The 27,331-nt window shown below is 36.8% G+C and overlaps 2 protein-coding genes across 2 annotated transcripts; both read left to right on the top strand.

The window, feature by feature from the left end:
* Window positions 1-4,902: 4,902 nt before the first annotated feature.
* LOC110700105 lies at window positions 4,903-5,598 on the top strand. The gene has a single exon (XM_021877594.1). The coding sequence runs from the start codon at window positions 4,903-4,905 to the stop codon at window positions 5,596-5,598; it is 696 nt and encodes a 231-aa protein (XP_021733286.1).
* A 2,741-nt stretch (window positions 5,599-8,339) lies between these two features.
* LOC110700104 lies at window positions 8,340-8,774 on the top strand. Its single transcript, XM_021877593.1, has one exon. The coding sequence runs from the start codon at window positions 8,340-8,342 to the stop codon at window positions 8,772-8,774; it is 435 nt and encodes a 144-aa protein (XP_021733285.1).
* The last annotated feature ends 18,557 nt before the right edge of the window (window positions 8,775-27,331 follow it).

Here is a 27,331-nt window from a genome sequence, read left to right as displayed (position 1 = left end):
GAGGAGCAGTCGCTCACCCCATAGAAGAGGCCGCACCATTTCCTCCCTTTCATGCCCTGTTTCACAGGTTTAGGGAGCGGCCGCTCAACCAGAGAGGAGCGCCCGCTCCGCACACTGGAGCGCCCGCTCCTGTCTGGGAGAGCGTCCGCTCCCCTATAGTCGGTTTCCTTGATTAATACCCTCTAGAGCGCCCGCTCCCCCTCGATGGAGCGGCCACTCTCGTGGATATTTTCGCGTATTTTTAATCCTTTCTTTAATGTGAGGAGCATTTAAATACCCTTAGGATTGTAATGAGATGATTATGTACATTTTTAGCCCTAATATAGAGAAAGAAACACCATTAGTCTTCATTTGGTAGAGAGAGAAAGTGTGGATTTCTTTATTGATGTATTTGGATTTTGAAGAAGAAGCTTGTTTGATATTTTGTAAATCTTCAAATTCAATTAATGAGCAATCTCTTACTTTTTCTCTTTACTTTTGCATTTAGTTTTGTTTTCTTAATTTGATTTTTCTTCTTTGCTTATTAATCATGTTGATGCTTATTGATTTGATGATTGATATTGTTTTCAACATGATTTTGAGTAGTCACTAAGCCAAGGGTGTGGGGATGGTGTAGTTGCTAATTGTTCATGCTTATAATATTGGGATTAAGTTGTTTGTGATTAAACCTTTGCATGCTTGATATTCTTTAATCTTTGCTAAAATGAAACTGAAGTTGACTTAGTTAAGGTTCATTATTATCGATTGTTCTTTGATTGCACCTCCCAATATATGGTTCTAGTGTGGAAACGTAGAGGCTATGTTAGGAGAAGCCGATTAACTCCGGAAGGAGATTAGATTGGGCTTAGTTTTGATATTCATGTAACTTACACTACTAAAATTCGGCTAAATTGCGACCGTTTTTCTACGACCGTCTGAAAAACGGTCGCAAAATTCATATTTTGCGACCGTTTTTTATGCGGTCGCAATATTACGACTGCTTTGACAACGGTCGCAAATTTGCGACCGTTTTGCGACCGTTTTTAGCCTTTCAGACGGTCGCAAGGCTGTTTGAACAATTAAAAATAATTCCAAATTAAAATAAATTGTTTGCGACCGTCAAAGACGTTCGTTAATGTCATAATCTGTTACCGTCTCTGACGGTCGTAAATGACATAATCTGCGACCATCAAAGAGACGGTCGTAAATGTCAAAATCTGCGACCGTCTCTGATGGTCGTAAATGTCATAATCTGCGACCGTAAAAGAGACGGTCGTAAATAATCATAATCTGCGACTGGCAAAGACGGCCGTAAATGTCATAATCTGCGACCGTCAAAAAGACGGTTGTAAATAATCATAATCTGCGACTGGCAAAACAGTCGTAAAAGACACTCTTTTTTAATTAAAAAAATACGGTATAAAAGCATACCTTATTCACAAACCCTAACTACTTCACACTCCCTCATTCACGCCACTCACCTCTAACCCTAGACTTTACACTTTCAGCAGTCGCTCCTTCTCTCTTTTCTCTTTCTCTCTCTTCTCACAATTGTTTCTCTCTCCTCCTTCGCCCCTTCTTTCCTTCTAGCCATTCCTCTTCTCCTCCTTCATTCCTCCTCTCCTCCTTCATTATTAATTGACTTTTATTGCCGGAAATCAGACACACTTCAAAGAAATAGATCGAAAATCGTCCAAACATTCAACCGACGCCAACCGTCACCACCATGACCTCCATCGTCAAGCTTTAGCCCACCACCACTATCTCCACCGTCACAATCTTATTGCTAAGAAAGTTAATGGTTTTTAAGGTCAAATTTGACCATGAAAAGTCTAGATCTAGACTTTTCATTATCGAATTTGGCCTTATTAAACCAAATTTGAGGTGAAATTCAAAGTCAACTCGAGGTTTAAGGTATGTTATCGTGTTTATACTTGTTTGTCTGAGTTTTTATTCGAATTTTTTTTTGATGTTTTGTTCGAATTTCAGTATTCGAATGTTAATTTTTGTTCATTTTGGGATTCATTTTCGTTTTCATTTTTTTGTTAATGTTTGGGTTTGATATTTTTTTATTTTTGTTAATGTTACTATGTATGTTTGATTTTCGTTTCGATTTTTGGGTTGATTTTTGTTGATTTTATTTCGAATTTGATTTTTTTGGTTGATTATGGTTTGATAATTGTTTTATTTTCGATTTTGTGGTTAATTACTTTGAATTTTCTCTGTTTTTTTATTAATTTGAAATTCCATGTTTGAATTTGAATTTCCATGTTTTATTCATTGGAATTTTGTCTTTTTTTCGTTTGAATTTTTGTTTGGATTTTTTGGCTTTTTAGGTTTGATTTTATCTTTGTTTTGGGTTGGCTTTTGCTAGTTTTCGTGGTGGTTGGGGTTTTCATGGTGGCTGGTGTTTTCGTGGTGGCTGGCTGGGGTTTTCTTGGTGATTGGGTGGTGTTTTAAGGTGTGCAGTGTGGTGGGTAAAGGTGGTTGGCTGGGAAGGGGCAGTGGGTGGAGTTGGGTGTGAGAAGTGGTGGGGGCGTGGCTCTGAATAGCAGGGGTGGTGCGTAATTTCTTTTTTTTCAACTTTCAGCGACGGCCAAAAGCGGTCGCTAATTTCCAAAATTGCGACCGTTTATTTTACCAGTCGCAATTATTAATATTTGCGACCTTTTCCCTTGAAGTCGTTGAAAATAACAAAAACGGTCGCAATAAATCTGCGACCGTCAAACAGTCGTAATAATTTTTTTTTGCGACCAAGGAAATAAAGACCACCCCTTTACGACCGTTGACGGTCGTAATTATGAATTGCGACCATTTTTGCTATTTTTTGCGACCAGTAAAGGCGGTCGCAAAAACCATAATTTTTAGTAGTGTTAGTTCACTATCGATTTGTTTTTATGTTATTGCATGCTCAAATAGAATCTACATCTACCCATTCCCCTTGGTGCCTAGTTATATTGATTTTAATCCATTTCGCTCTTAGTTTAATCTCCTAGTTATTCCCATTCCTTTTTTCGAGATAGCTTAGATTCTAAGTGATGAATGCGGTGTTTATGTGCTTCTCCCTGTGGTTCGATCCCTCTTCTTTCCATATACTTGTATAAGGTTGAGTCGAGTGCTATAAATTGTATTTGACTTAGGTGTAGTTGTCTAACGACGCGATTATTACCTTGTCAAATTGGCGTCGTTGCCGGGGAGACGGCTTCCATTGGTATTTCATTGCTTTATTTGAGACTATCTCACTTCTTATTTGTTAGTGTTTGCTACTTTTGTTACTTGTCAGTGCTTACATTCTCCTTAGCTTTGTTGTATGAAAAGAGGACGAACCCTTTCATGGTCTTTGATTCCCATCGATCCAGAGCTAGAGAGGTCTTTGTCCCTACTTCGAAGAGAAGCGAGAGCAAGGAGTAGAAATTCTCACACCCCAACGAAAGAAGGAGTACGAGAATTAGAAGATACTCCACACTATTCACCCTCAAGTGAAGAATTGATAGCCTAAACTCATCATCAAGTCCTAAAATGGGAGAGAATACACCTTTGACTCGTCTTGGGGCTCCCGAAGCCTTTAGAGCACAAAGTGGGATCCTAACTCCTACTACTCAAGCTAACAATTTCGAAATCAAGCCCAATTTAATTGCTTTAATAGAGAGGAAACAATTCTCGGGTGGAAAGTTTGAGAGTCCTTATGAACACTTAAAAGAGTTTGAGAAATATTGTGACACAATAAAGGCCAATGGAGTGACTCAAGAATATATTCACCTCAAGATGTTTCCATTTTCACTAATTAGGAGAGGTCTAGAATGGCTAGAGATTGAGGTGCCCCCTAACTTTCTCACAACATGGGACCAAGTGACTACGGCTTTCTTGAGGAGGTTTTATAACCATAGGGAAACCGCCGAGGCTATGTCTTTGATTTAAGGTTTTCGCCAAAAGAGTGGTGAGTCTCTAAGTGCGGCATGGGAATGATACAAAGAACTTCAACGTCAATGCCCACATCATGGGATACCCAAGTATCAACTCATTCACACTTTCTATGGAGGTCTCACACCTCAAGGGAGAACAAGCCTAGACGCCACGGCCGGCGGTCCGATCTTGAACAAAGGAGAGGATGAAGTGGAGTGTATCATAGAGAAGGCCGCAAAGCACAATGATGATTGGTTTGAAGGACAAAGGGATGCTACTTCTATTAAGGGTGTTTATGCATTGGAGCAAGCCAGCGCAATCAACAACCTCTCTACCCAAATCTCTAAAATGACCAAGCAAATGGACGAATTGATGAAAGAAAGGTCCAATCCTCATGGTAGTACCTCCCCTTCAACCAAGGGAGGCAATGGTATGGCCACTTCTTCCCCCTCTTCTTATAATAAAATGCCTCAAGGATGCATGTTTTATTCTAATTGTGAAACCTATGATCATAATACCTCCCATTGTTTATATGCTTGTGAAGTTCAACCCCTTCCCCATGAACATCATGATAATGTGGAAGATGTCAATGCTATGAGTTTTGCTCCTAGAATGGGGAATGTAGGGAACTTGAGCACAAACTCCAATTAAATGGGGAATTGGAATCAAGGTGGAAACCGTGGTTGGAACAAATGTGGTGGTGGTTATGATAATCAATACCATGGTGGGGGAGGCCCTTCCAATTTCAATGGAAAAGGCTACTCTAACCAAAGAGGGTATGGTAATCAAAACCAACAACCTAATTCCCGCTACTATGACCATCAAAATTAAAATTTTTGTGATCAAGGTAACACGGGAAACAATCAACAAAGAAATGTTCCCAACCAAGGCACCGGAGGCAATAGGGGACAATATGTTTCTAACTTTGCCCAAACTAATAGGCCTCCGGGTTTCCATCAACCCTAAATTCCTCCACCTCAACAACCTCTTCAGCTTGAAGCCCCTCCAAGTGATCCCGTGATGGCAAAATTAGATGCTTTATTGAAAATGCGAGAGGAGGATAAAAAGAAACATGAGGAGGCCCAAAACCGCACCAATGCTCACATGAAAATGCTTGAGAACCAAATTTCTCAACTTGCATCTAATTCATCCCCTCCTTCTTCTTCTTCTTCTCACATTCCAAGCCAAGCAATCAACCTAAAACCTTTGTATGCCGTGACAACTAGGAGTGGGAAGGTAGTAGGGAATGACCCCTTAGTTGAGGATGAACCCCAAGAGGAGGTGGAGTTAGAGAGTGAGGGTGAGAGAACCAATGAGCCATTGAGTGTTGACAAAGAAAAGGATGTTGAGGTGCAAAAGGAGAAAGAAGCCACCCCCTTGCCCCTAAATCGCCAACCTAGAGAGGAAAAACTACCCTTTCCACAACGATTTGTGAGAGCTAAGCTTGATGCCCAATTTGGAAAGTTTTTGGATGTTATTAAGAATTTGCATGTTTCCCTTCCTTTTGTTGATGCTACGAGGAAAATGCCCCATTATTCCAAGTTCTTGAAAGACCTTTTGAGTGGGAGAAGGGAGTGTGAAATGGTGAGCTTGACCGCCAATTATAGTGCAATTCTTTCCAACAAACTCCTTACCAAATTGAAGGATCCGGGTAGTTTTTCCATCCCTTGTTATATTAATGGCATTGATTTTGATAAGGCCTTGTGTGATTTATGAGCAAGTGTGAGTCTCATGCCCTATTATGTCTACCAAAAGCTTAGTGTAGGAACCCTTTCCCCCACCAAAATTACTCTCCAACTAGCGGACCGTTCCATTAAGTTCCCCATGGGAAAGGTTGAGGACATTCCCCTTAGGTTAGGAAAGTTCACATTCCCCATGGATTTCTATGTGCTAGAGATGGATGAGGATGAGAGGATTCCTATAATTTTGGGTAGGCCATTTCTAGCTACTTTTAAAGCTATCATTGATGTGAAGGAGGGTAAGATATCCTTGAAAATTGACAATGATTCCATTAAATTTGATTTGAATAGTGTCATGCAACAACCCTCCTCAAGTGGTGAATGCTTTAGAGTAGATGTTCTTGGTACCGTGCTTAATGAATTTTCTCGCTCCCACTTGCATGCTACTAATGGTCCTCTTGAAAGTGTGTTTTTTAATGAACCCAAGATAGGTATCCACAAAGAAGACATACAATTCTATGAGGATTTTCTTGAGGAAAGCAAGAGGAAGTGAAAGGATGCGAGCATGGAGGAAGAGGCTCCTTACATTCATGATCACTTTCAAGTTGAAGAAAGAGAAGAGAACCCTAATGGTAAGGGGGAACCAAAGGTAGACTTGAAACCTCTACCTTTGGGCTTGAGGTATGCATTTCTTGGTTCATATGAGTCTTTCCCCGTGATTGTCAATTCTAACATAACACGGGAGCAAGCAAACCTCCCTCTTGATCAATGTTTTGAGAAAACACAAGAAAGCTTTGGGTTATACCATTGATGACACCAAAGGTATAAGTCCATCTTTATGCATGCACAAAATTGATCTAGAGGGAGATGCCAAACCCGTTAGGAAAAGGCAAAGGAAGCTTAACCCTTCCATGCAAGAGGTTGTGTGGAAGGAAGTGGCTAAGCTTCTTGATGCGGGAATTACCTACCCAATTGCTCATACTGATTGGGTATCTCCCGTACAAGTTTTTCCTAAGAAAGGGGGCATGACGGTAGTGAAAAATGATCATGATCAACTAGTGCCCACTAGGCTTGTTACCGGTTGGCGCATGTGTATTGACTATCGCCAACTTAACACAAGTACATGCAAAGATCATTTTCCACTACCGTTCATTGATCAAATGTTGGAAATTCTTACAAAGCATTCCTTCAATTGTTTCCTTGATGGTTACTCGGGATTTTTCCAAATCCCGATTGACCCCAAGGATCAACAGAAGACGAACTTCATATGCCCCTACGGTACTTATGCGTATTGTAGGATGCCTTTCGGGCTTTGTAATGCCCCTGCAACATTTCAACGTTGCATGATGTCCATTTTTAGTAATATGATTGAGGATGAGATAGAAGTCTTCATGGATGACTTCTCCTTTGGAGGAGCCACCTATGAAGATTGTCTATTCAATTTATCTCGTTGCTTAGAAAGATGTGAGAGGGACAACCTCGTGTTGAATTGGGAAAAGTGTCATTTTATGGTGGAAAGTGGGATTGTTCTTGGGCACAAAATTTCCCATGTTGGCATTGAGATAGATAGAGCCAAGGTAGAGGTCATTGAGAAACTTCCTCCCCCCACCAACGTGAGGGAAGTGAGATCCTTCCTTGGCCATGCCGGGTTCTATCGGCATTTTATAAAAGATTTTTCATTGATTGCTAAGCCTCTCACATCCCTATTGCAACAAGATAAAGAGTTTGTGTTTGATGATGCTTGTCAAGAGTCTTTTTGTAGGTTGAAAGAAGCACTTTGCATAGCTCCTATTGTCCAAGGTCTGGATTGGTCTCTTCCATTTGAGCTCATGTGCGATGCAAGCGACGAGGCTATTGGATCGGTTCTTGGGAAACGAAAGGATGTGAAGCTTAATGTCATACACTATTTGTCTAAAACTCTCAATAATGCCCAACGATACTACAAAACTACCGAGAATGAGTTCTTAGAGGTTATTCACTCATTTGAGAAGTTTAGAACCTACCTCATTGGTTCTAGGACAATTGTTTGTTGAAGAGAGGGGTCGATGGTTTGTTGAGCAGATGCGTCCCGAACGACGAGGTTCAAAGTGTTCTCCATATGTTACACTCTTCTCCTTGTGGTGGGAATATTAGTGCTCAAAAGACCGCCTCAAAGGTTCTACAATCTATGCTCTTTTGGCCTTCTCTATTCAAGGATGCTTGGATATTTGTCAAGACTTGTGATAGATGTCAATGGATGGGGAATATTTCTAGGAGGGATGAAATGCCACAAAACCCCATCCTTGAGCTTGAAGTTTTTGATGTGTGGGCTATAGATTTCATGGGCCCTTTTATTTCTTCACATGGGAACAAGTATATTTTGGTTGCCGTTGACTATGTTTCTAAGTGGGCGGAGGCCGTAGCTTCTCCAACGAATATTTCTAAGGTGGTGGTTAATCTTTTCAAGAAGGTGATTTTCCTTAGATTTGGTGTTCCAAGAGCCATAATTAGTGATGGGGGGGGTCACATTTTAAGCACCACACCTTCGTTCGGCTTCTTGATAGATATGGAGTGTCTCATAAGCAAGGGCTCGCTTACCACCCTCAAACGAGTGGTCAAGCGGAGATCACTAATAGGGAGCTCAAAGTGATCTTGGAGAAGACGGTGGCTAGAACGAGAAAGGATTGGTCTTCTAAGCTCATTGACTCTCTATGGGCGTATAGGACCGCTTTCTAGACTCTGATAGGGACCACTCCCTATAAGCTTGTATATGGGAAAAATTGCCACTTACTCGTAGAGATGGAGCATCGAACTCATTGGGCGATCAAGCAAATGAATTTTGACCTTCATAGTGCGGGTGAGAAAAGACTTCTTAAGCTACATGAGTTAGAAGAGTTGAGGATGAATGCATACGATAGTGCAAGCATATACAAGGCAAGGACTAAGGCTTGGCACGATGCTCAAATTGTCAAGAAAGAATTTGTCAAAGGCCAAAAGGTCCTCCTATTCAATTCCTGCTTGAAGCTCTTTCCGGGAAAGCTTAGATCAAGATGGAGTGGGCCCTACATTATTACGAAAGTGTTCCCTTATGGAGCTTATGAAATTTCTCAAGATGGGCATTCTCCATTCAAAGTCAACGGTCACCGGCTCAAGCCTTATTACGAAGGTATCCCAAATGATGAACCAATTTCCGTAACTCTTCTTGATGTGCATCATCAATTTGAACCTCCTTGATTTGCTCAAGGAACGTCGAGCTAACGACGTTAACCAAAAGCGCTTCTGGGAGGTAACCCGAGTTTCTCTTTATTTTCTTTAATTTTGTGTTTTATGGGTTTGGATTAATTAGATGTTTGGTTGTTTGAATTTTGTGTTGTTTGATGTTGTAGGGTAGGAGTGGAGTCGAGAAATGTTGCTAGATGAAGGAAAAGGGCACATTTTCCTTGCCTTTGAAAAGCCAAAACAAGATAATGGTGCGGCCGCTCCACTCACAAGGAGCGCCCGCTCAAGGAGTGGAGCGCCCGGTCCCAAAGAAGGAGCGCCCGCACCATTCTTCAATCTAACAGGTAAATTCAGTAAGGTGGAGCGCCCACTCCACCCTATAGGAGCAGCCGCTCCCAGTTGATGGAGCGCCCGCTCCCATCGATTTTCCGGAAAAAAAATTAAGCTTTTAACCCAATTTTTTTCCCCATTTCGCCATTATTCTCACTTCGTCCTCTCACTCAAACCCTAAGGTTTCTCCTCCTTCCCCCATCTCTAGAATTCCCCTTCACAAATCACCGTCACACACAATCAAAAACACTAATTTAACTCCAAAATTCACCTCAAATTTGATTTTTCCTCTAGTGACGAGATCGGCGAATTTCATCCGTTTGGGTCTTTGTTCTTTGATTTCTTGTGAAGCAATTTGGTATTATTTTCTTACTCTACTTCACTCAATTGTTTATTTTGTAAGCATAATTAGCCATATTGTTGCTTAATTTGTGAATTGAAGACTCAAATTTGTTGGATTTCATGACCACTTGCTAGTTCATGTACTACTTGTTTATGACGTTTGATTGAAACTTAATTTGAGTAGTATGTGTGTAGTATTGTCATTTTTGGGCTACATTTCTTATTTGGATGAAGTTTGTTATGGATTTCACTTGCAATTTTCATACTTGTATCATGGGTTAATTTTTGTTCTTACTAGCATAATACTTGTTTATGATGTTTGATTTAGGCTCATTTGCAATTTTTTATGCTAGTATTTTTTGATTTGATTTGATATGAAATTGGTATTTGTATGGTTTTTGTCAAAGTGAATTATTTTAATGGGGGATTATATTATTTGGTTGATGAATTTTGGTTTAACATGCTAAATTGGCATTTAGATGGTGTTATAATGCTTCTATCACTTTGTTTTGAATATAGAAATGTTTATAAGTGTATTGAACCCCCTCATATGTCCTAATTTTTCCTAATTTTTCTCATTGAGTGGCTTTCATTTCACTATGTAATGCCTTTAAGCTAGTTGTTTTGATTGTGGGTGATTGAAACACTAGTGGAAAAAACGCCATCTGTAACGGGCAAAAAGGGCCCATCCGTAACGGGCATCGTCCGTTACGTATGCGGCCGTTACGGATATTCATTGTTATTCGTAACGGGCACTGTCCGTTACGAATAACTCATTATTCGTAACGGACATTTCACATGTCCATTACGAATAACCCATTATTCGTAATGGACATTTGAAATGTTAGTTACGAATAACCCTTATTCGTAACGGACATTTGAAATGTCAGTTACGAATAAATCCTTTTTTGTATTAAAATAAGTCCTTATTCGTAACGGGCACCTAAAACGCCCATTACGAATAAGTGATTATTCGTAACTAACATCTTAAATGTCCGTTACGAATAAAGTTTTATTGTATATAATTTAACACTTATTTGTAACGGGCAACAAAAATACCCGTTACGAATAACTGGTTATTTGTAACTGACAATTCTGTTGCCCGTTACAAATAATTATTAAATTAAATTTTTATTTTATTTAATTTCGACAGCATGTATTTATATATAATTAATATATATTAATTAAAACATGGTATATAATAAATCTGTTCCTGTAAATAAGCAATTATATCGAAAAATCTTTCGTAAAAATTAATACGACGTAATAAAAAAAACCGAAGTAGTAACACATTACAAATAAAAACTTGTATAAATTTATCCAACATATACAACAACACTAAAAATATTACTTTGTTCTACCTAAGCTAATAGTTACACATTCAATAAATATTTACTTCTAAAGTATTGTGCCCACTGTTCTCGAACCACATTCAACTCGTCAACATCATAGGGGGCTGTCCTTGGACAAAAATCCTATTGAGAAAAAAAAAAACATATGAAAGAGGTTACAAAATAAAAACAATCCTTAATAAAAACAATCATTAGAATAAATGTGATGAACCAAATTATAGAAATAAAAATCATAATATAGAAATAAAACACATAACATCCTTAATTGACTTATATTTTGATTTCTATGAGTTGAAATCAATGAAAGTGAACATTTACTCACTTTTGGGAGCGTATAGAGCCAAAAAGGCTTCAAAATTGTGCTAAGGGACTTCTATATTTCCCATCTTTCAAGTATTGGTTCAAATTAATACAATATAACATATAACATCGTTAATTACCTTATATTTTGGTTTATATGAATTGAAATCAATGAAAAGTGACCATTATTTCACTCTTGGGAGCGTATAGAGCCAAAAACGCTTCAAAATTGCCTAAGGGACTTCTACCTTTCCCATCTTTCATTTATTAGTTCAAATTAACACAATATAACACATAACATCCTTAATTACCTTATATTTTGGTTTCTATGAATTGAAATCAATGAAAAGTGACCATTTACTCACTTTTAGGAGCGTATAGAGCCAAAAAGGCTTCAAAATTGCCTAAGGGACTTCTACCTTTTCCATATTTCATGAATTGGTTCAAGTTAACACAATATAACACTAAAAATCCTTAATTAATTTATATTTTGGTTTTTATGAATTGAAATCAATGAAAATTGACCATTATCTCACTCTTAGGAGTGTATAGAGCCAAAAACGCTTCAAAATTCCCTAAGGGACTTCTGCCTTTCTCATCTTTCAAGTATTTCTTCAAATTAACACAATATAACACATAAAATCCTTAATTACCTTATATTTTGGTTTCTATGAATTGAAATCAATGAAAAGTGACCATTTACTCACTTTTAGGAGAGTATAGAGCCAAAAAGGCTTCAAAATTGCCTAAGGGACTTCTACCTTTCCCATATTTCATGTATTGGTTCAAATTAACACAATATAACACTAAAAATCCTTAATTACCTTATATTTTTGTTTTTATGAATTGAAATCAATGAAAATTGACCATTATCTCACTCTTGGGAGCGTATAGAGCCAAAAACGCTTCAAAATTGCCTAAGGGACTTCTTCCTTTCCCATCTTTCAATTATTTGTTCCAATTAACACAATATAACAAATAAAATCCCTAATTACCTTATATTATGGTTTCTATGAATTGAAATCAATTAAAAGTGACCATTTACTCACTTTTAGGAGCGTATAGTAACAAAAAGGCTTCAAAATTGCCTAAGGGACTTCTACCTTTCCTATCTTTCATGTATTGGTTCAAATTAACACAATATAACACTAAAAATCCTTAATTACCTTATATTTTGTTTTTTATGAATTGAAATCAATGAAAATTGACCATTATCTCACTTTTGGGAGCGTATAGAGCCAAAAAGGCTTCAAAATTGCCTAAGGGACTTCTGCCTTTCCCATCTTTCAAGTATTTGTTCAAATTAACACAATTTAACACATTACATCCTTAATTACCTTATATTTTGGTTTTAATGAATTGGAATTAATGAAAATTGACAATTATCTCACTTTTGGGAGCGTATAGAGCCAAAAAGGCTTCAAAATTGCCTAAGGGACTTCTACCTTTCCCATCTTTCATGTATTTGTTCAAATTAACAAAATATAACAAATGACATCCTTAATTACCTTATATTTTGGTTTTTATGAATTGAAATCATTGAATATTGACCATTATCTCACTTTAGGGAGCGTATAGAGCTAAAAAGGCTTCAAAATTTGCAAAAAAAAACTACTAACCTCCTCTAAGACACCTTTGTACTCCATGTGAGAAGTAACAATCTCATACATATATCTCATAATGTAACAGCCACATTCAACGCCTCCTTGTTGTTGAGCACACTAGTATATATAACAAATAGTTTAAAAAAAAATTCAAAGTGAACAATGTATAACAATATGGGGTGAGTAGTGTATTTACCTCCATTTGTATGAATTTCAATTTTTTCCTAAGTGATGGCAATTCATTCCCTGTGAGATTCACTCGATATACTTTATAAGCCCTACAAATATAATATATATTCTAACACATAGAACAAAATAATCTACAACACCACATACAAAAATGATATAGAAACTAGGGCATAATTTCAAGGTTGTGGCTCACGTCATCATAATTTCGGCAATTTTCAATTGTCGTGGTTTTTCTATAGGTAGCTTCATAGAGTCAAACTCATAAGCTAAACCTAATTGTAGATCGACCACCACAAGAACCTAATGACCACTTCATCATTTAAGAGGGAAACACAAGTTAGAGTATTGGAAAATTGGTGAAAAACATATCATTTATATGATTAATTTTAGTGGCAGTATAAAAAACATATTTCGAACCTTGCAACATATGGAGCCACGATGAATTTGCAACGTTTACCCGTCTTTCTTACTTCATGCAAAAATGTATTCTTCACAAATGTATAATTTCAAGGTAACATTCTCAATTGAAGATCTAGAAATGAGTTGAGGACAAAAGAATGTGATCTCAGTCCTGTTGAAAAGGTCGATGAAGTTGTCTACTAAATACCTACATGATAAAGTCATAGAAAACAAAAAATTCAGCATTATAGCAATAAAAATATTACTTTAGTGAATATAAGAACCAAAGTAAAGGAAGATTAAGTAACCTACATGATATAAACATGAATCAATGAAACATTAGCCCACGATCCTCTTAGAAATTTACGTACATCGATAGCGGTTACCCAAATCTGTTTGTCGCTATCAAAATTAAACATTGAGGCCTTTAAAAGTACCAATGTTGTATCATACTTTAAATCATCAGAATTCATTAACCAATACAACAACTCACACCCCTCGCCAAAAGTATCGACAATTTTATCTTCAAGTGGTAGGAATTTTGTGGGTTTGATGGTAGATTGCCTTGATTTCACACCACAACTATCGTCCCCTTCTTTGATTTGGAGAGATCTATGCTTCTTTTTGGGTGATGGTGAAACCTTTACAAATATGTGAATATTAGTCTAGATAAAATATACAAAAATGATGGGATTTAATGTTAATAGTAGGAGAATATACCTCTTCTTCAAAAAAAAACCATGTCTATAGGCCATAGTACAAAGGAAGACTTGGCTTTTCCCAACTTAGTCACACCATCGGGAGACGGTACCGGTATATCGAGGAGGGCACAATCGGGATAAGGGTTGTCTACACTAACCCTGTAATGATCAAGTAACATCTTAAGGTTGTGAGTAACTTCACCGGTAACAGGATATACCGTTCCATCTGCCACAACCACTAAATTTTTATTGTACTCATCTTTCAATGCTAGGAGACATTTAGTGGCTACCTACATATTACAAAAACTCGATCAATATTATACATGTTAACCATGTAAAGTCATATCTTTAATATTAGTTAATAAGACATATACCTCTATTACACGAGGGCTTCGTGTTGCCTCCATGTTCGTCATGACTTGCATTCCTTGAAATGCCTCCACATCACCAGTCATCTGTGGTAGTAAATTGGCGAGTAAGCTTTCACCTCCATTGCCACCCGTTGTTCCAACCTCTCTTCGATCCTCTCTTTAATCCTCTCTTGAAGCTTCTCTTCAACCTTTTCTTCTAGCCTCGCCTCAAATTCTTGAGTTAGGGTAGCTTTCATTGATTCTAATTCTTCTAATGAGCATCCACCTTGGCCGGATGATTTACCCTTTCTGTATCCCTTCCCAAATACTTGTGTGTGACTAACTCCAACCCTACACCTTCCTAGTGCTTTTGTATGCCCGCGGTGATCCTTTTTTCCTAAAGCCTTGTCGAGAGCATCCATACCAATATCATCACTTGAACTGATCGGAACTGCAATTTCAGAACTGATCGAAAGTGATCGGAACTAAAATTTCAGAACTGATCGGAACTGAAATTTCAGAACTGAAATTTCAGAACTGATCGGAACTGATCAGAACTTAAATTTCAGAATTGATCAGAAGTGATCAGAACTGAAATTTCAGAATTGATCGAAACTGAAATTTCAGAACTGATCAGAACTGAAATTTCAGAACTAATCAGAACTGAAATTTCAGAACTGATCGGAACTGATCAGAACTGATCGGAACAAATCGGAACTATACTTTCATTCTTCAATTTATCTAGATGGCTATGGTATTAATCAAAAACTCGAATTCAATGAGGCATTGATTGCTACTTAACCTAACGAGACCAAAAAACATGTGATAGACCCTGGCCCAGGCCCACTGATTCCACACATAAGAACCTATGCACGGAGGAAGCCCAAGGGGCAGCAAGGTCACAACGGTCACAACAACAACTAAGCAAGCAATAACAATCAAGGCTATCTTAATTGCATAAATTACTTAACCATGCATACAGAAAAGCGCAAGGACAATTTCTCTTAGCTATCTTAATTTTTAATATCATCAGGAGTTCAGGACACTTCTAATGAAAAGCAAAATTTAAAACAGAGGTAAGCATCTAAATCAAATGTCCAATATTAACTTAGCCCGCAGCGGTAACCATCTAAATCACCCTGTCCTTGAAACAAATGGTGAAACTTAACTTCAACAATCAGTTCACAACTGCAATGTCAGAATCCCCTTCTCTCTACTCTCCTCAAGCTCGCTAATTACCCTTACAGCCTTACCATAACAGAACTAGCTAGCTATCAGCATACCATCAGGCCCATATAGACCTCCCTAAACTAGAAAACTGCTGAAGGGAATATTTTAAGCATTACCCCTAGCTTGAACCCCACTGTGATCATACACTAAATTACGGTGGCGTCCAAAGGGAAAGAAGATAGAGCAAAAGAGTCGCCAGCAAGTTTTTTAAAGGAACTTGTAAATCGTTCACAAGGTGAAGGTTACACCCCTTAACGATCCAGGAGATCGTCAACTCCATAAGGTCTTGAACCAAATAGGGTTCGGGGATGAAGGTACAAATCCAACCTAAAAGAGATTGAACCTGCCCTAATAATAGTCCTCTACTTTATTTAGATCGTATTCATGTGCGCTTTCTGACTAACATGAAATCAACAGGTTTAACCCTAAACCTGTTTATCTATGTTGGTTGAATATAATGCACAAATAAACTATTATTGGCAATCACTTGAATTATAATCAAATTAACCCTAAATTAAATAAGATTATTAATTATCTTATTAAGCGTGATTACAAGTACCAATTCCCTTTAAACATGCATAAAAAGGTGTGATCAAGCAATAACAATTAATATCAAGTAACATAATAATAATCATCATAACAATAACAATTATAAAAATAATCATGTTAATAATAAAGCATAATAATAATAGCAAGATCCTAGGCATGATACTAACAAGATTAATAACAAACCCTAGCATGTTACTAAACAAAAATCAAAGTTTTAACTCTAACATGATACTAGCATGAATATTAGGAAAGAACATAGGAAGCATCATACTTTTAATCATACTTAATATTAAAGCTACCCTAGACATGATACTAGGAATCAAAATAACAATCTAAGCATGATTTCTACATCATAATATCAATAAAAACCATTAAAATACTTACTTGGATGCCTCGTATCTCGTTCTAATAACAAAATACACACGTTAGTAACTTCAAGGAAAATAATAAAACAAAACAATTAAATTAAATAATTGAAATAGAGATTTGGGACCAAACCCTTAGAAATTAAACCTTTCACGTTTAAGGCGAAGGCAACTTCGAATATGGATAGGTGTATCTAAGTCTAATGTATGCGGAATTTTGTATTTGTGAAAAGGCTAGTTTAGAAAAGAGAGAGAGAAAGAGTAATCAAGATAATCTTGATGAGAGTTGGTGAATGAAAACGGAGTTTTTAGGAAGCTATTTATAGAGAAAATCAACCAAAAAGATAAAAAATCGAAACAGCGTTTTGACGCGAAAAACCAGGTTAGCGCCAGGCGCTAAGGCTTAGCGTCAGACGCTACTGCTGGCGTTTGGCGCTGACTAAGAAATTGACGCGTTTTCTTAAAATCAGATAAAAATTGTCGTACAAGAGGATAAAATTGTATTTTCCTTGAAACGTTCTTTTATTCTGATAAAAACTCTAAAAAGTCAACAAAAGTCAATTTATCAATGCTAATTGAATTAGGAATGAAAATAACCTTCTAGAAGAATCTAGAATACTAAAACCATTCCTAATTGCATTAGGAATGATAAATCTATATTAGGCCCTCCTCTAGATCATTGGGCCGCATATAAGGCTCAAACCAGGCCCAATTCAGTAATTTGGCCATAACTTCCTCAATATTCATCGGAATTGGGCTTATAATATATCGTTGGAAAGCTCTTTTCAAGCCCTATCCAACTACACAACTATTGGACCCATATCATGGACCAACCAAAATGGATTTGCTGTTTTCTTGAAATAGGTTTTCAAAAACAGAGAGAAGAGAAAAGAAATTAAAAAACTATCCGCAACACTAAACTTTCCACACTTTCACTTCATTCGATTATGTTTCGACGTGAAAGGTACTCATCACTGAGTTTGGTTTTGGGGAGACACAAATGGGTGTCTACAACTGTAGTATCCTTTCCATGGCCATTTCAGGCACATTAGTCATCCATCAATAGCAAGTATGGTCTATTAACACATAAAAATCTTGTGAAGAATAGTCCAAACTAGCACGTAAAAATCTAGAAAAACAAATATCATCAAACAAAACAGCAGGAGCCAACTAGACCAGCACCATAATATACCCCATGTTTGAAGTGTCATGTTTAAACCCTTAATGTGGCTAAGCTGATTAATTAATTCAAGAAATATAAAATAAGAAGATAATGAACAATTTGTGCAGGAGTTCAAGTGAATCATTTACTTACACACTACAGGAAAATAACCTTTTCGTTGCGATTATTTTAACCTTTAGTATCGATTGTAATTGCAACAAAAATCTTTCCCAACGAATGGTCATTCGATACAATATCCCCCGTTACCTTAGCCTTTAGTAGTGGTTTTCAATATCGTTGGGGTTGACCTCAATAATCGATATGAAAAACTACATCCAATCGTGGTGATTATTGTAGCGATTACAATCGCTATAAATGTTCAACTCATTTTCTTCTTCAAAAAAAAACATGCGTATGATCTTTACAAGATTCGAACATGCAACCTCAAACTCTTATATTAAATGTTTCACCAATAAGCTATGACATATTTTATGTATTCTTTGTCAAACAATATTTATATATCTAGTGTTTAAAAGGATTTTCGTATCGATTTTTAGGATTTAGTGGCGATTGTAAATGATACGATTTCTCAAAATTATATAAATGTGTAAAAATAGTGTGGATATGTATTATTATTCTTTCCGTATCGATTTTATATGGGAAAACCATGGCGATTGTAAAAATGATACGACATCCTTAATTATTTCACAAACATACTTGCATATTGTAGCGAATGAACAATCGCTACGAAATAATCGCTACGAAAAGTGATTTTTCTTGTAGTGACACCTAAGTACGACTGCATTGTGATAAAGAAGGAATCATATATGGTAGTTTTTTGTTATTTCAATGTATAAGATTACAAGTTTCTGTTCTTCCTTCTTTTTCTTTCTCTTAGGATTCCTACAAGAGCTTTGCAACAACTGATGCGTTGGCATCAATGTCTACTATGAGAATCCACAAGTCAGAAGTTCAGCATCACCCATTCACCCTTCCAGCTAAATGACATACTAAGTATTAACACCATCACAAATCCACAAGTCCTTGCCTTTTTCTGTATGCATGGTTAACAACAACTAAGCAAGCAACAATTAATCAGAACTGAAATTACAGAACTGATCGGTACTGTTCAGAACTAATCAGAACTGATCGGAATTGAAATTTCAGAACTGATCGGAACTTATCAGAACTGATCGGAACTGATCAGAACTGAAATTTCAGAACTGATCAGAACTGATCAAAACTGAAATTTCAGAACTTATCGGAACGAATCAGAACTGACCGGAAATGATCAGAATTGTAATTTCAGAATTGATCGGAATGAATCAGAACTGATTGGAACTGATCAGAGCTGTAATTTCAGAACTGATCGGAACTGATAAGATTTGTAATTTCAAAACTGATCAGAACGGATCTAAACTGATCGGAACTTATCAGAACTGATCAGAAAAGGCCTCAAATTTATCAAATCCCATTAAACAACGTAGGATGCAGGAAATGAGAAATGAACAGAAAAGACCTCCCATTAAACAACGCAGGAAAAGAGCAACAGAAAAGGCCTGATCAAAACTGATCAGCTCAAAAGTATAAACAAGTAACTGAAAAAAAAAACTATACTTGGTTACTTAGAACAACACTTACAATAGCATTGGCTATTTGCTGGGTTTCGGCATTCTTCGGGTCTATAGCCCACGATCCATCTGCATTACGAGTCTGACGAGCCAAAATCCAATAAAGAGACCGATTTTTAAGCTTTTCACTCATTACACATCTTGACGTGGACTCTGTGGTGCTTGAGGTTGAAGATTCTGCTGGAATTCTATTGGTCTTACTCCAATCAACTCGAGCCCTCTCATAACTCTTGGAGCCTAGATGGTGGCGATGCTTATTATTCTTTGCATTTTCCTTGCCTTTTTCACACAGAGCCTATTACAAAATGAAAAGCTATTGTAAGTAGTATTGTAGTTGAAATAAAGTATATATGTGAAAAATACTTTTATAATATCTTACACACCTTAATTCATCTGTATTGCAATATGTCTCAAACTCTTTCCATTGCTCTTCTGTGATGTAACCTTCATAAAGCTCCCAGGGCTTAATGTTTGCACTTGGTGAGTTAGGCGGAGTTGCATTTTCCTTAGTAATGAATCGTGAAACTAACCAAGACTTGTGCTTCCTAAATCTAGCACCAACAGCTTCGTGGAACTTCTTCTCTTTACTACCCTTGGGATAATCAATGTGGAACTTCCGCTACAAAATTAGAGAATGTTAATATTCATAATTAATTATAAGTATCATTAAATTTAGAGCAATAAACCATATTTATATCGTAATTACCTTACTCTCCTCCCACAAGTTTTTCTTTTGAACTTTATCATACTTCAGATATCCCTTCACATTAATGTTAACTCTTTGAGCACAATTACCAATTTGCTTCCCATCAGCAGATTCCCACTTTCCAATAGGCATGTCAAACTCATCAAATTCGAGGAACATGGGTGTAGTTGGTTGGACCGCTCTAGACGGGCCTCGTCCCTTTTTTGTAAAAGATTTTACTTGGGAAGTGGAGGCATCCATGTCAACAGATTGTTCCTGTCTATCATGATCATCTATGTTTTATTCCATTGTAGTATGCCTACACCTACACAAAGAATGAAATTAATAAGAAATAGAATCAAAATCATAACAATAAAATCATATTAATGTAAATACTATACAATAATGAAATTAATGATTTAGATATATACCAACTTTATAAATTCAGTATTTATTGCAAAAAAATACTATTGTTAAAGGAATATAATAACACATACCTTGGCTGTAGTTATAGGAACCACTAACCCTTCCTCACGATCATACTCTACATCATCAACAATATCTTCCCCTTCTTGTAGTGGTTGCACTCCCATTGTTATAGGCGGGATGTCATCAAATTGGTCATACTCTTCTTCATCCACGACATCTTCCACACCCACAATTTTTCTCTTTCCTTTAACTACAACACGCCATTGCGGATCTATATTATCCTTGATGTAGAATACTTGTTTTGATTGTGAAGCTAATACAAAAGGCTCTTCACCATCAATGTATCGACTAGAGTCAACCAAGGTGAATCCAAATAACTCATCGGTTTTCATACCACGACGGTTATCAACCAATGTACAAAGAAACAAAGGAATTGTGAAATCAACATAATCCAACTCCCAGATTTCTTGAATGACACCGTAATATGCTTGTGTAGCTTCAACTGGCCTTGTATCCCTAGATCTTTAGTATTCGGTAGAAGATGCAACCACGACAATACCACTATTTTGTTGCACACTTTTTTCATCTTGACGACAAGTGGCAAAAGTAAATCCATTGATATCGTAACCCTCATAAGTATAAACAAGTGGTTGTGGACCTCGTGAAAGCCATTTGATCGTTTCAGAAACTTTCTCATCTCTACTCAATTCAAGCTTCACTTGGCCTTCAAACCACTCAACAAAGTGGCGATTATGCTCCTGCATCAACGCAAAGGAGCTGATCCAGGGATTGTGAATTTTCAACTCATGAAGATGTTTTTCAATATATGGATGAACTGCATGCAGATGGGTTTTGTAGCACAAATTGGTGGGCTTTCTTATATCAATTAAGTGGAGGTTTAACCAATTTCTGACCTACTGTACCCTTTTCTCGAAGTCTTCTCTCGTGACGAGAAGTCGGAATCCCAATTTCTTTAGCCTTAGCTAAAAACACTGAACAATAGTTCCCTGCTTCCTCTGCTATGAACCCTTTAACGATGCTCCCTTCAGGATTTTCCTTATTCTTTGCCTTATTTGCCAAAGTACCCATTTGCCTCTCATAAGGGTACATCCTACGCATAAATATAGGACCACACTCCTTTATCTCACGAGGCAAGTGCATAACAAGGTGAGTCATTATGTCAAAAAAGGAAGGAGGAAAATACATCTCGAATTTGCATAGTGTTTCAACTATATCATATTCCATATCGTCGAGTGTTTTTGGATCTATCACCTTACTGCAAATTGCATTGAAAAACAAGCAAAGCTTTACAATAGCATGCCTAACATGTTCTGGCAAAAGGCCTCGGAGTGCAATTGGCATGAACACTTGCATCATGACATGACAATCATGGGACTTCATACCAACAACTTTCTTATCAGTAGTAGAAACAAAACGCCTTATGTTCGATGAATACCCTGTCGGCACCTTGATTCCTTTCAAACACTCACAAAAGATCCTTTTTTCTTCTCTAGACAATGTATAACATGCATGGGGCAAAAATGCTTTTTTTTGTTGCTTCATTATCCTCAGGCCATAACTTAGGTCGAATTTTGGCTTCCTTCATGTCTCTACGCACATTATCACCATCCTTTATCTTCCCTTTGATATTCAACCAAGTCCAAATTAGTTCCTCACAAACATTTTTTTCAATGTGCATAACATCAAGACAATGTCGAACCGACAAGTGCTTCCAATAAGGCAGATCCCACAACTTAGACACTTTTTTCCACAACACACCCTTCTTCGGTTTTTCTCTGTGCATCTTACCGAAGATTGTCTTAACATTTTTAATTTTCTCATACACTTCAATTCATGTCAATGGATCACGGCTCACTCCCTTCTCAACATGCCCGTTGAATTGTTGTCTCATCTTCCTGTATGGGTGATTTCGACGAAGTGATCGTCTGGTATGCATGTACACATTCTTCCCCCAATGCGTCAAACGTGTAATTTTCATGTCATCCTCACAAATAGGGCATGGTTTTTCTCCTCTGACTTTGTACCCTGACAAATTTCCATATGCAAGAAAGTTATTTATGGTACAAAACACCATGGCTCTTAATCTAAAATTTGTACCCGAAAGAGCATCAAATGTCACAAAACCTTCATCCCACAACAGTTTCAAATCGTCAATAAGGGGCTCTAAATAAACAACTATCTCATGGCCAGGTTGTTTAGGACCTGGGATTAGAAGTGATAACATGATGTACTTGCGCTTCATGCACAACCAAGGAGGTAGGTTGTATATTGACAAAAGAACAGACCATGTACTATGTTGACTACTAAGAGTTCTAAATGGATTCATCCCATCCGTACTTAATGCTAGTCTTATGTTCCTTGGCTCCTTCCCGAATTCAAGAAATGTCTTGTCAATGTCTTTCCATTGCAACGAATCAGCTGGGTGTTTGATCAACCTATCCTTCTTCTTCTCATTTTCATGCCACACCAACTTCTTTGCTTCATCCTTAACTGAGAACAGGCGCTTCAACCTTGGTATTATAGGAAGATACCATACTACCTTAGCTGGTGGCCACTTCAAGGGATCCTTATTTAAGCCCTCTCGCTTGTATCGTGACACACCACACTTTAGGCAAGCATCCAATTTTTCATTCTCCTTTCGATATAGCACACAATCATTAGGACATGCATGAATCTTGGTGTACTCTAAACCCAATGGATACATCAACTTCTTCGCATAGTAAGTCAACTTAGGAATGTCATTTCCTTCTGGAAACATATCAGAGAGGGTTTCCAAAAACAAAGTGAAACTAGTGTTGGTCCACCCGCTCTTCGCTTTCAAGTTATATAAAGTTAAAATCCCAAAAATCTTGGAATACTTAGAACAACCAGGACACAACAGTGTCTTAGCTGCTTTCGACACATTCTCATATATATGAGAATCTTCATTAACATGATCGCCTAACCCGTCTATCATCTCTTCTATCTTGTCTTCCTCCATGTCATCATTAAAACCCACTTCATTATCATCAAAACCATTCAGCTCTCTCTCATCAGCTTCATTGCCATTAATAGAAGAAGAATTATCCGTGGGAGGAAATTTTTCACCATGCCAATACCAAATACTTTAGTCTGGCATAAAACCCACAAATAATCAAATGGTCCTCTATTTTCTTAATGTCTTCCCACATCTTTACATTGTTACAATCACGACAAGGGCAGAAAATAGGTCTTCCTTTGGTTAGCCTTTGTTCAACGAGAGTACACCATTGGTGTTGCACTGCGATTCTATAGAACTCGTTGACCCCGGCTAAGTATTCTGGTGTGGTTCGAGGACCATTATACATCCAACGACGGTCCGTTTCTAAAATTGTATGATTAAAACCCAAGAAACAAATTATATTCAACATCACATATCAACACATTCCAAATGCATGATTCCAAAGTTTCTTATCGCTCCAACCTAACCCATCCTTGGAAGTGTATTCTCACTAGCAAATGGTTGACCATTTTTCGGCCCTAAGGAAATTTCGGCGGCATTTCCCTATGGTTCTCAAAGTACACGATGTAATTAATTTCTTAATTACATATGTACCCCGAGAACACATTAGGGAATGCTAACATAAAATTACCTTTACTTCCGAAAAATAAGCAACCATTTACATCCTAAGTGAGAATACAATTCCAATAACAGTCCCAAACGGGGGACTATTCAAGATTTACTCCTAATGAGTAAATCTTGAACGGGTATCTAGGCATATGAAGATGTAATGCATAATAAATATTAACACATTCAAGATCAATCATGTCAAATAAAAGTAACCAAACACATAAACATGAGTTATTTACCTAACAAAGAAAATTTGATATTTGATGCAAATAAATTATGCACATACAATAAAATAGACCAACCAATGAAACTATACACTAACAGTATCCATATAAAGTACAATATACTTCAAAATTTTCAAATGCGAGAAAAATATTCACCTCTACCTCTAATTCTTAGGAATTCGTCACATAAATATCATTTCCTATCCACTTACATAGTAACACTAATTCTTCATTTAACACACCCAATTAATACACTCATTCTTCATCATCACTTGGATTCAAAATTTCTACGCTAATCACATTATCTAATACACAATCAATCTTAGTTTCATTTTAGGTTCAGCTAAACAAATCATCGTTTAAAGTTTGAGACAAAACAATTTCAATCAAAAAAATACACTACACCACATCAAAAATGCCAAAAATTAAGACTAAAATCAGACCTTACCTTGCTGATAAAGGCGCCGGAGCTTGTCCTAACCTCACTAAACTGACTATCCAAGACTCATTACTACCACACGGTTCCTGCAGAGAATACTCTGGTTATTTCAGTGTTTTCAGCATCACTCTCCCCAATTATAGCAAAAACAATGAATTGAAAACTAAAACTTCATGTTAAAAAAGAACAGAAATAATCAAAAAAATTAATTAAAAAATTCAACCGAAAAAAATCAAAAATGATTGAACTGAAAAAAAATTCAACTGTTCTTCACTTCACTACCAAAAAAATTATATGAAAACCTTAATAGATTTAATTTTCTAAAAATTAAGGCTAAAAAAAAAATTAAAACTTATTACCTTGAGTAAAGTAAACTTATTACCTTGAGTTCTTCACATGGCCGCCGGAAAAAAACCACAAGAAACCACCACCCACCGGAGTTGCGAGGGGGAAACGAGGAACTTGCGAGGGAGAAAGGGTTCAGGATAACCCCTACTGCAATGAAAGATTAGAACTTGATTAGTTGAATTCGAAAGAGCAATGAAAGATTAGAACTTTAGAGAAAAATTGTGGGAAATTTTGTTAGTAGGATTATCCAACATATTTAAATTTGAGAAAAACTGTGAATTGATATTGCTAAAATGATTTGAAGGCCAAAAATAGTAAGCTACAATATTCTAGCTACTAATGCTTTCAAATGTATGAATTGATTATACTACTTTAAAGAACATTAAAAAAAAAAATCCAACTACAAACATTCCTCAAACCAACCAGAAAATTTGGCCTCAACCAAAGAATGAATCTGAACATAAAATTCTTACCAAAGAATTCACATATACATATATTTAGCAAATATCTTATTAACACATTAACCTTAAAATTATATATAATACTTCAGTAAAATTTACAATAATTAAAATTCCATTTCATGAACACATTTTGAAGGATTTCAAGTATTTTCAAGTTCTATAATTATTAAACTCATTTCGCAGATTAACAAGAAACAAATATACTACTAATCAACGCTCCAGCTAAATAGGAACAATTAAATTTCATAGCATTGTAGCCACCAGTAGCAGGTTGTGTTAAAGTTAATACTGATGCTGGTCAGGTAGGCAATTTGGGTTCGGGGCTAGGGGCTGTGGTCCGTGGTGAAGATGAGAAAGTGCGAGCTTGCGTGGTGGCGCAATCAATTGACAGATGGGACCCCTATATTGCTGAAGCAAAAGCAGTGCTATGTGGTTTGGAGCTTTCTTGGAGTAAGGGATATCGCAAAGTGTAAGTTGACAGTGATTGCTTAGTGGTTATTAGAATGCTGCTTGATCAGATGAAAGGCTTCAGTGCTGTCCATTTAGTCATTAATGATATTTTGCTTTTTGGTAGTAAGTTTGATTATGTTAGATGGGAATATGTGAAAGGGGGGGGGGGTAATGGAGTTGCTCACACTTTAGCACATTATCACCCTTGACAGGTTGGTCTTCGTGTTTGAGATGATGTTATCCCTTCTTGTATTGTATTGTAAGATATCAATGACCATATATTTGGTATAATAATATCAAGTATCTAAACAAGTCCGAATCAACGTCTCAGGTATAATAAGAAGGTTGCCTATTAATTAAGTTTGATGGTTCCAGGGGCACCACATTGAATCTAGGAAAAACAAAGTAAAAAATAGTTCCCATATTGCTTATTATGGTATAGACAGCAGTCAGAATTTATTCAGAATCAGACCATGGACTTTTGAACACATAAGATGGAAAACTTGATGCGGAAGATGTTAAATATTTATAGGTTAAGTATGCGACTTTTTTAGGAGATTGTTGTATAATACCCCGTATTTTTATGCGTATTTTTTAAAAGATGTTTTTTATAAAGTATTTAAATCATTTTAATATTTTAATGATGGCATTTTAACTAATATTTTAATAAAAGGAAAGTTTATCTAATTTCTTTATTTATAAAAGTTGGGGTTTTATTTTAAGAAAGTTTAATTTTAACAAGTTTTATTAGGGAAGGGATTAGGAAAAACTAAAAGAGAAAAGTGTTATTTCGGATGATATACTACAAGAGGGGGGGTGAATTGTAGTATGTTCCTAGTGCCTACTTTTTGCGGAATATAAAACTGATTGCTGTTAGGAACTTAGACAACGCAAAGCGGATTTTATGAGGAAACCATCCAGGGCCCAACTGGAAGTAAAACCTCGACCCTACCTTAGGGATTTCAAACACAAACCACTTCTCTATAATAGGGCAAACACCAAGTTACAACCTATTAGAGACGGACCTTTATTTCACAAGTTCCTCACTGGACTTGCTCCTTGATAGGACCCTATCCTACGCAATCTAAGTACCACACTTAGATTCACTCATACCACCAAAGTACTACACGTACTGCCAAAGTACAAACTACTTGTAATACCTAAGTAGAAAACTACTCTACCAAAGTACTACCCACTCGGCCTCACACTAGAAGCTCAATCGGCCTCACTTAGAAGCACACACATTGCACTCTTACAATATAATTATAACGAGAATCCTTACGAACTCTCACACCCCAATACATAAAACACTCAAAACCCTTTTTCCCAATTATAAGCTCTCAAAGAATAACTCTAAATACATATCAATCAATAAAGAGATAAAACTAATATGCTGGACACTTCAAGATCTGTCTGGAACTT

This window comes from Chenopodium quinoa, unplaced genomic scaffold (assembly GCF_001683475.1).
Source record: "Chenopodium quinoa cultivar QQ74 unplaced genomic scaffold, ASM168347v1, whole genome shotgun sequence".
In the NCBI taxonomy this organism is placed as follows: Eukaryota; Viridiplantae; Streptophyta; class Magnoliopsida; order Caryophyllales; family Amaranthaceae; genus Chenopodium; species Chenopodium quinoa.
Note: the sequence above shows the minus strand (reverse complement) of the source record. Positions and strands in the feature narration are given on the sequence as shown.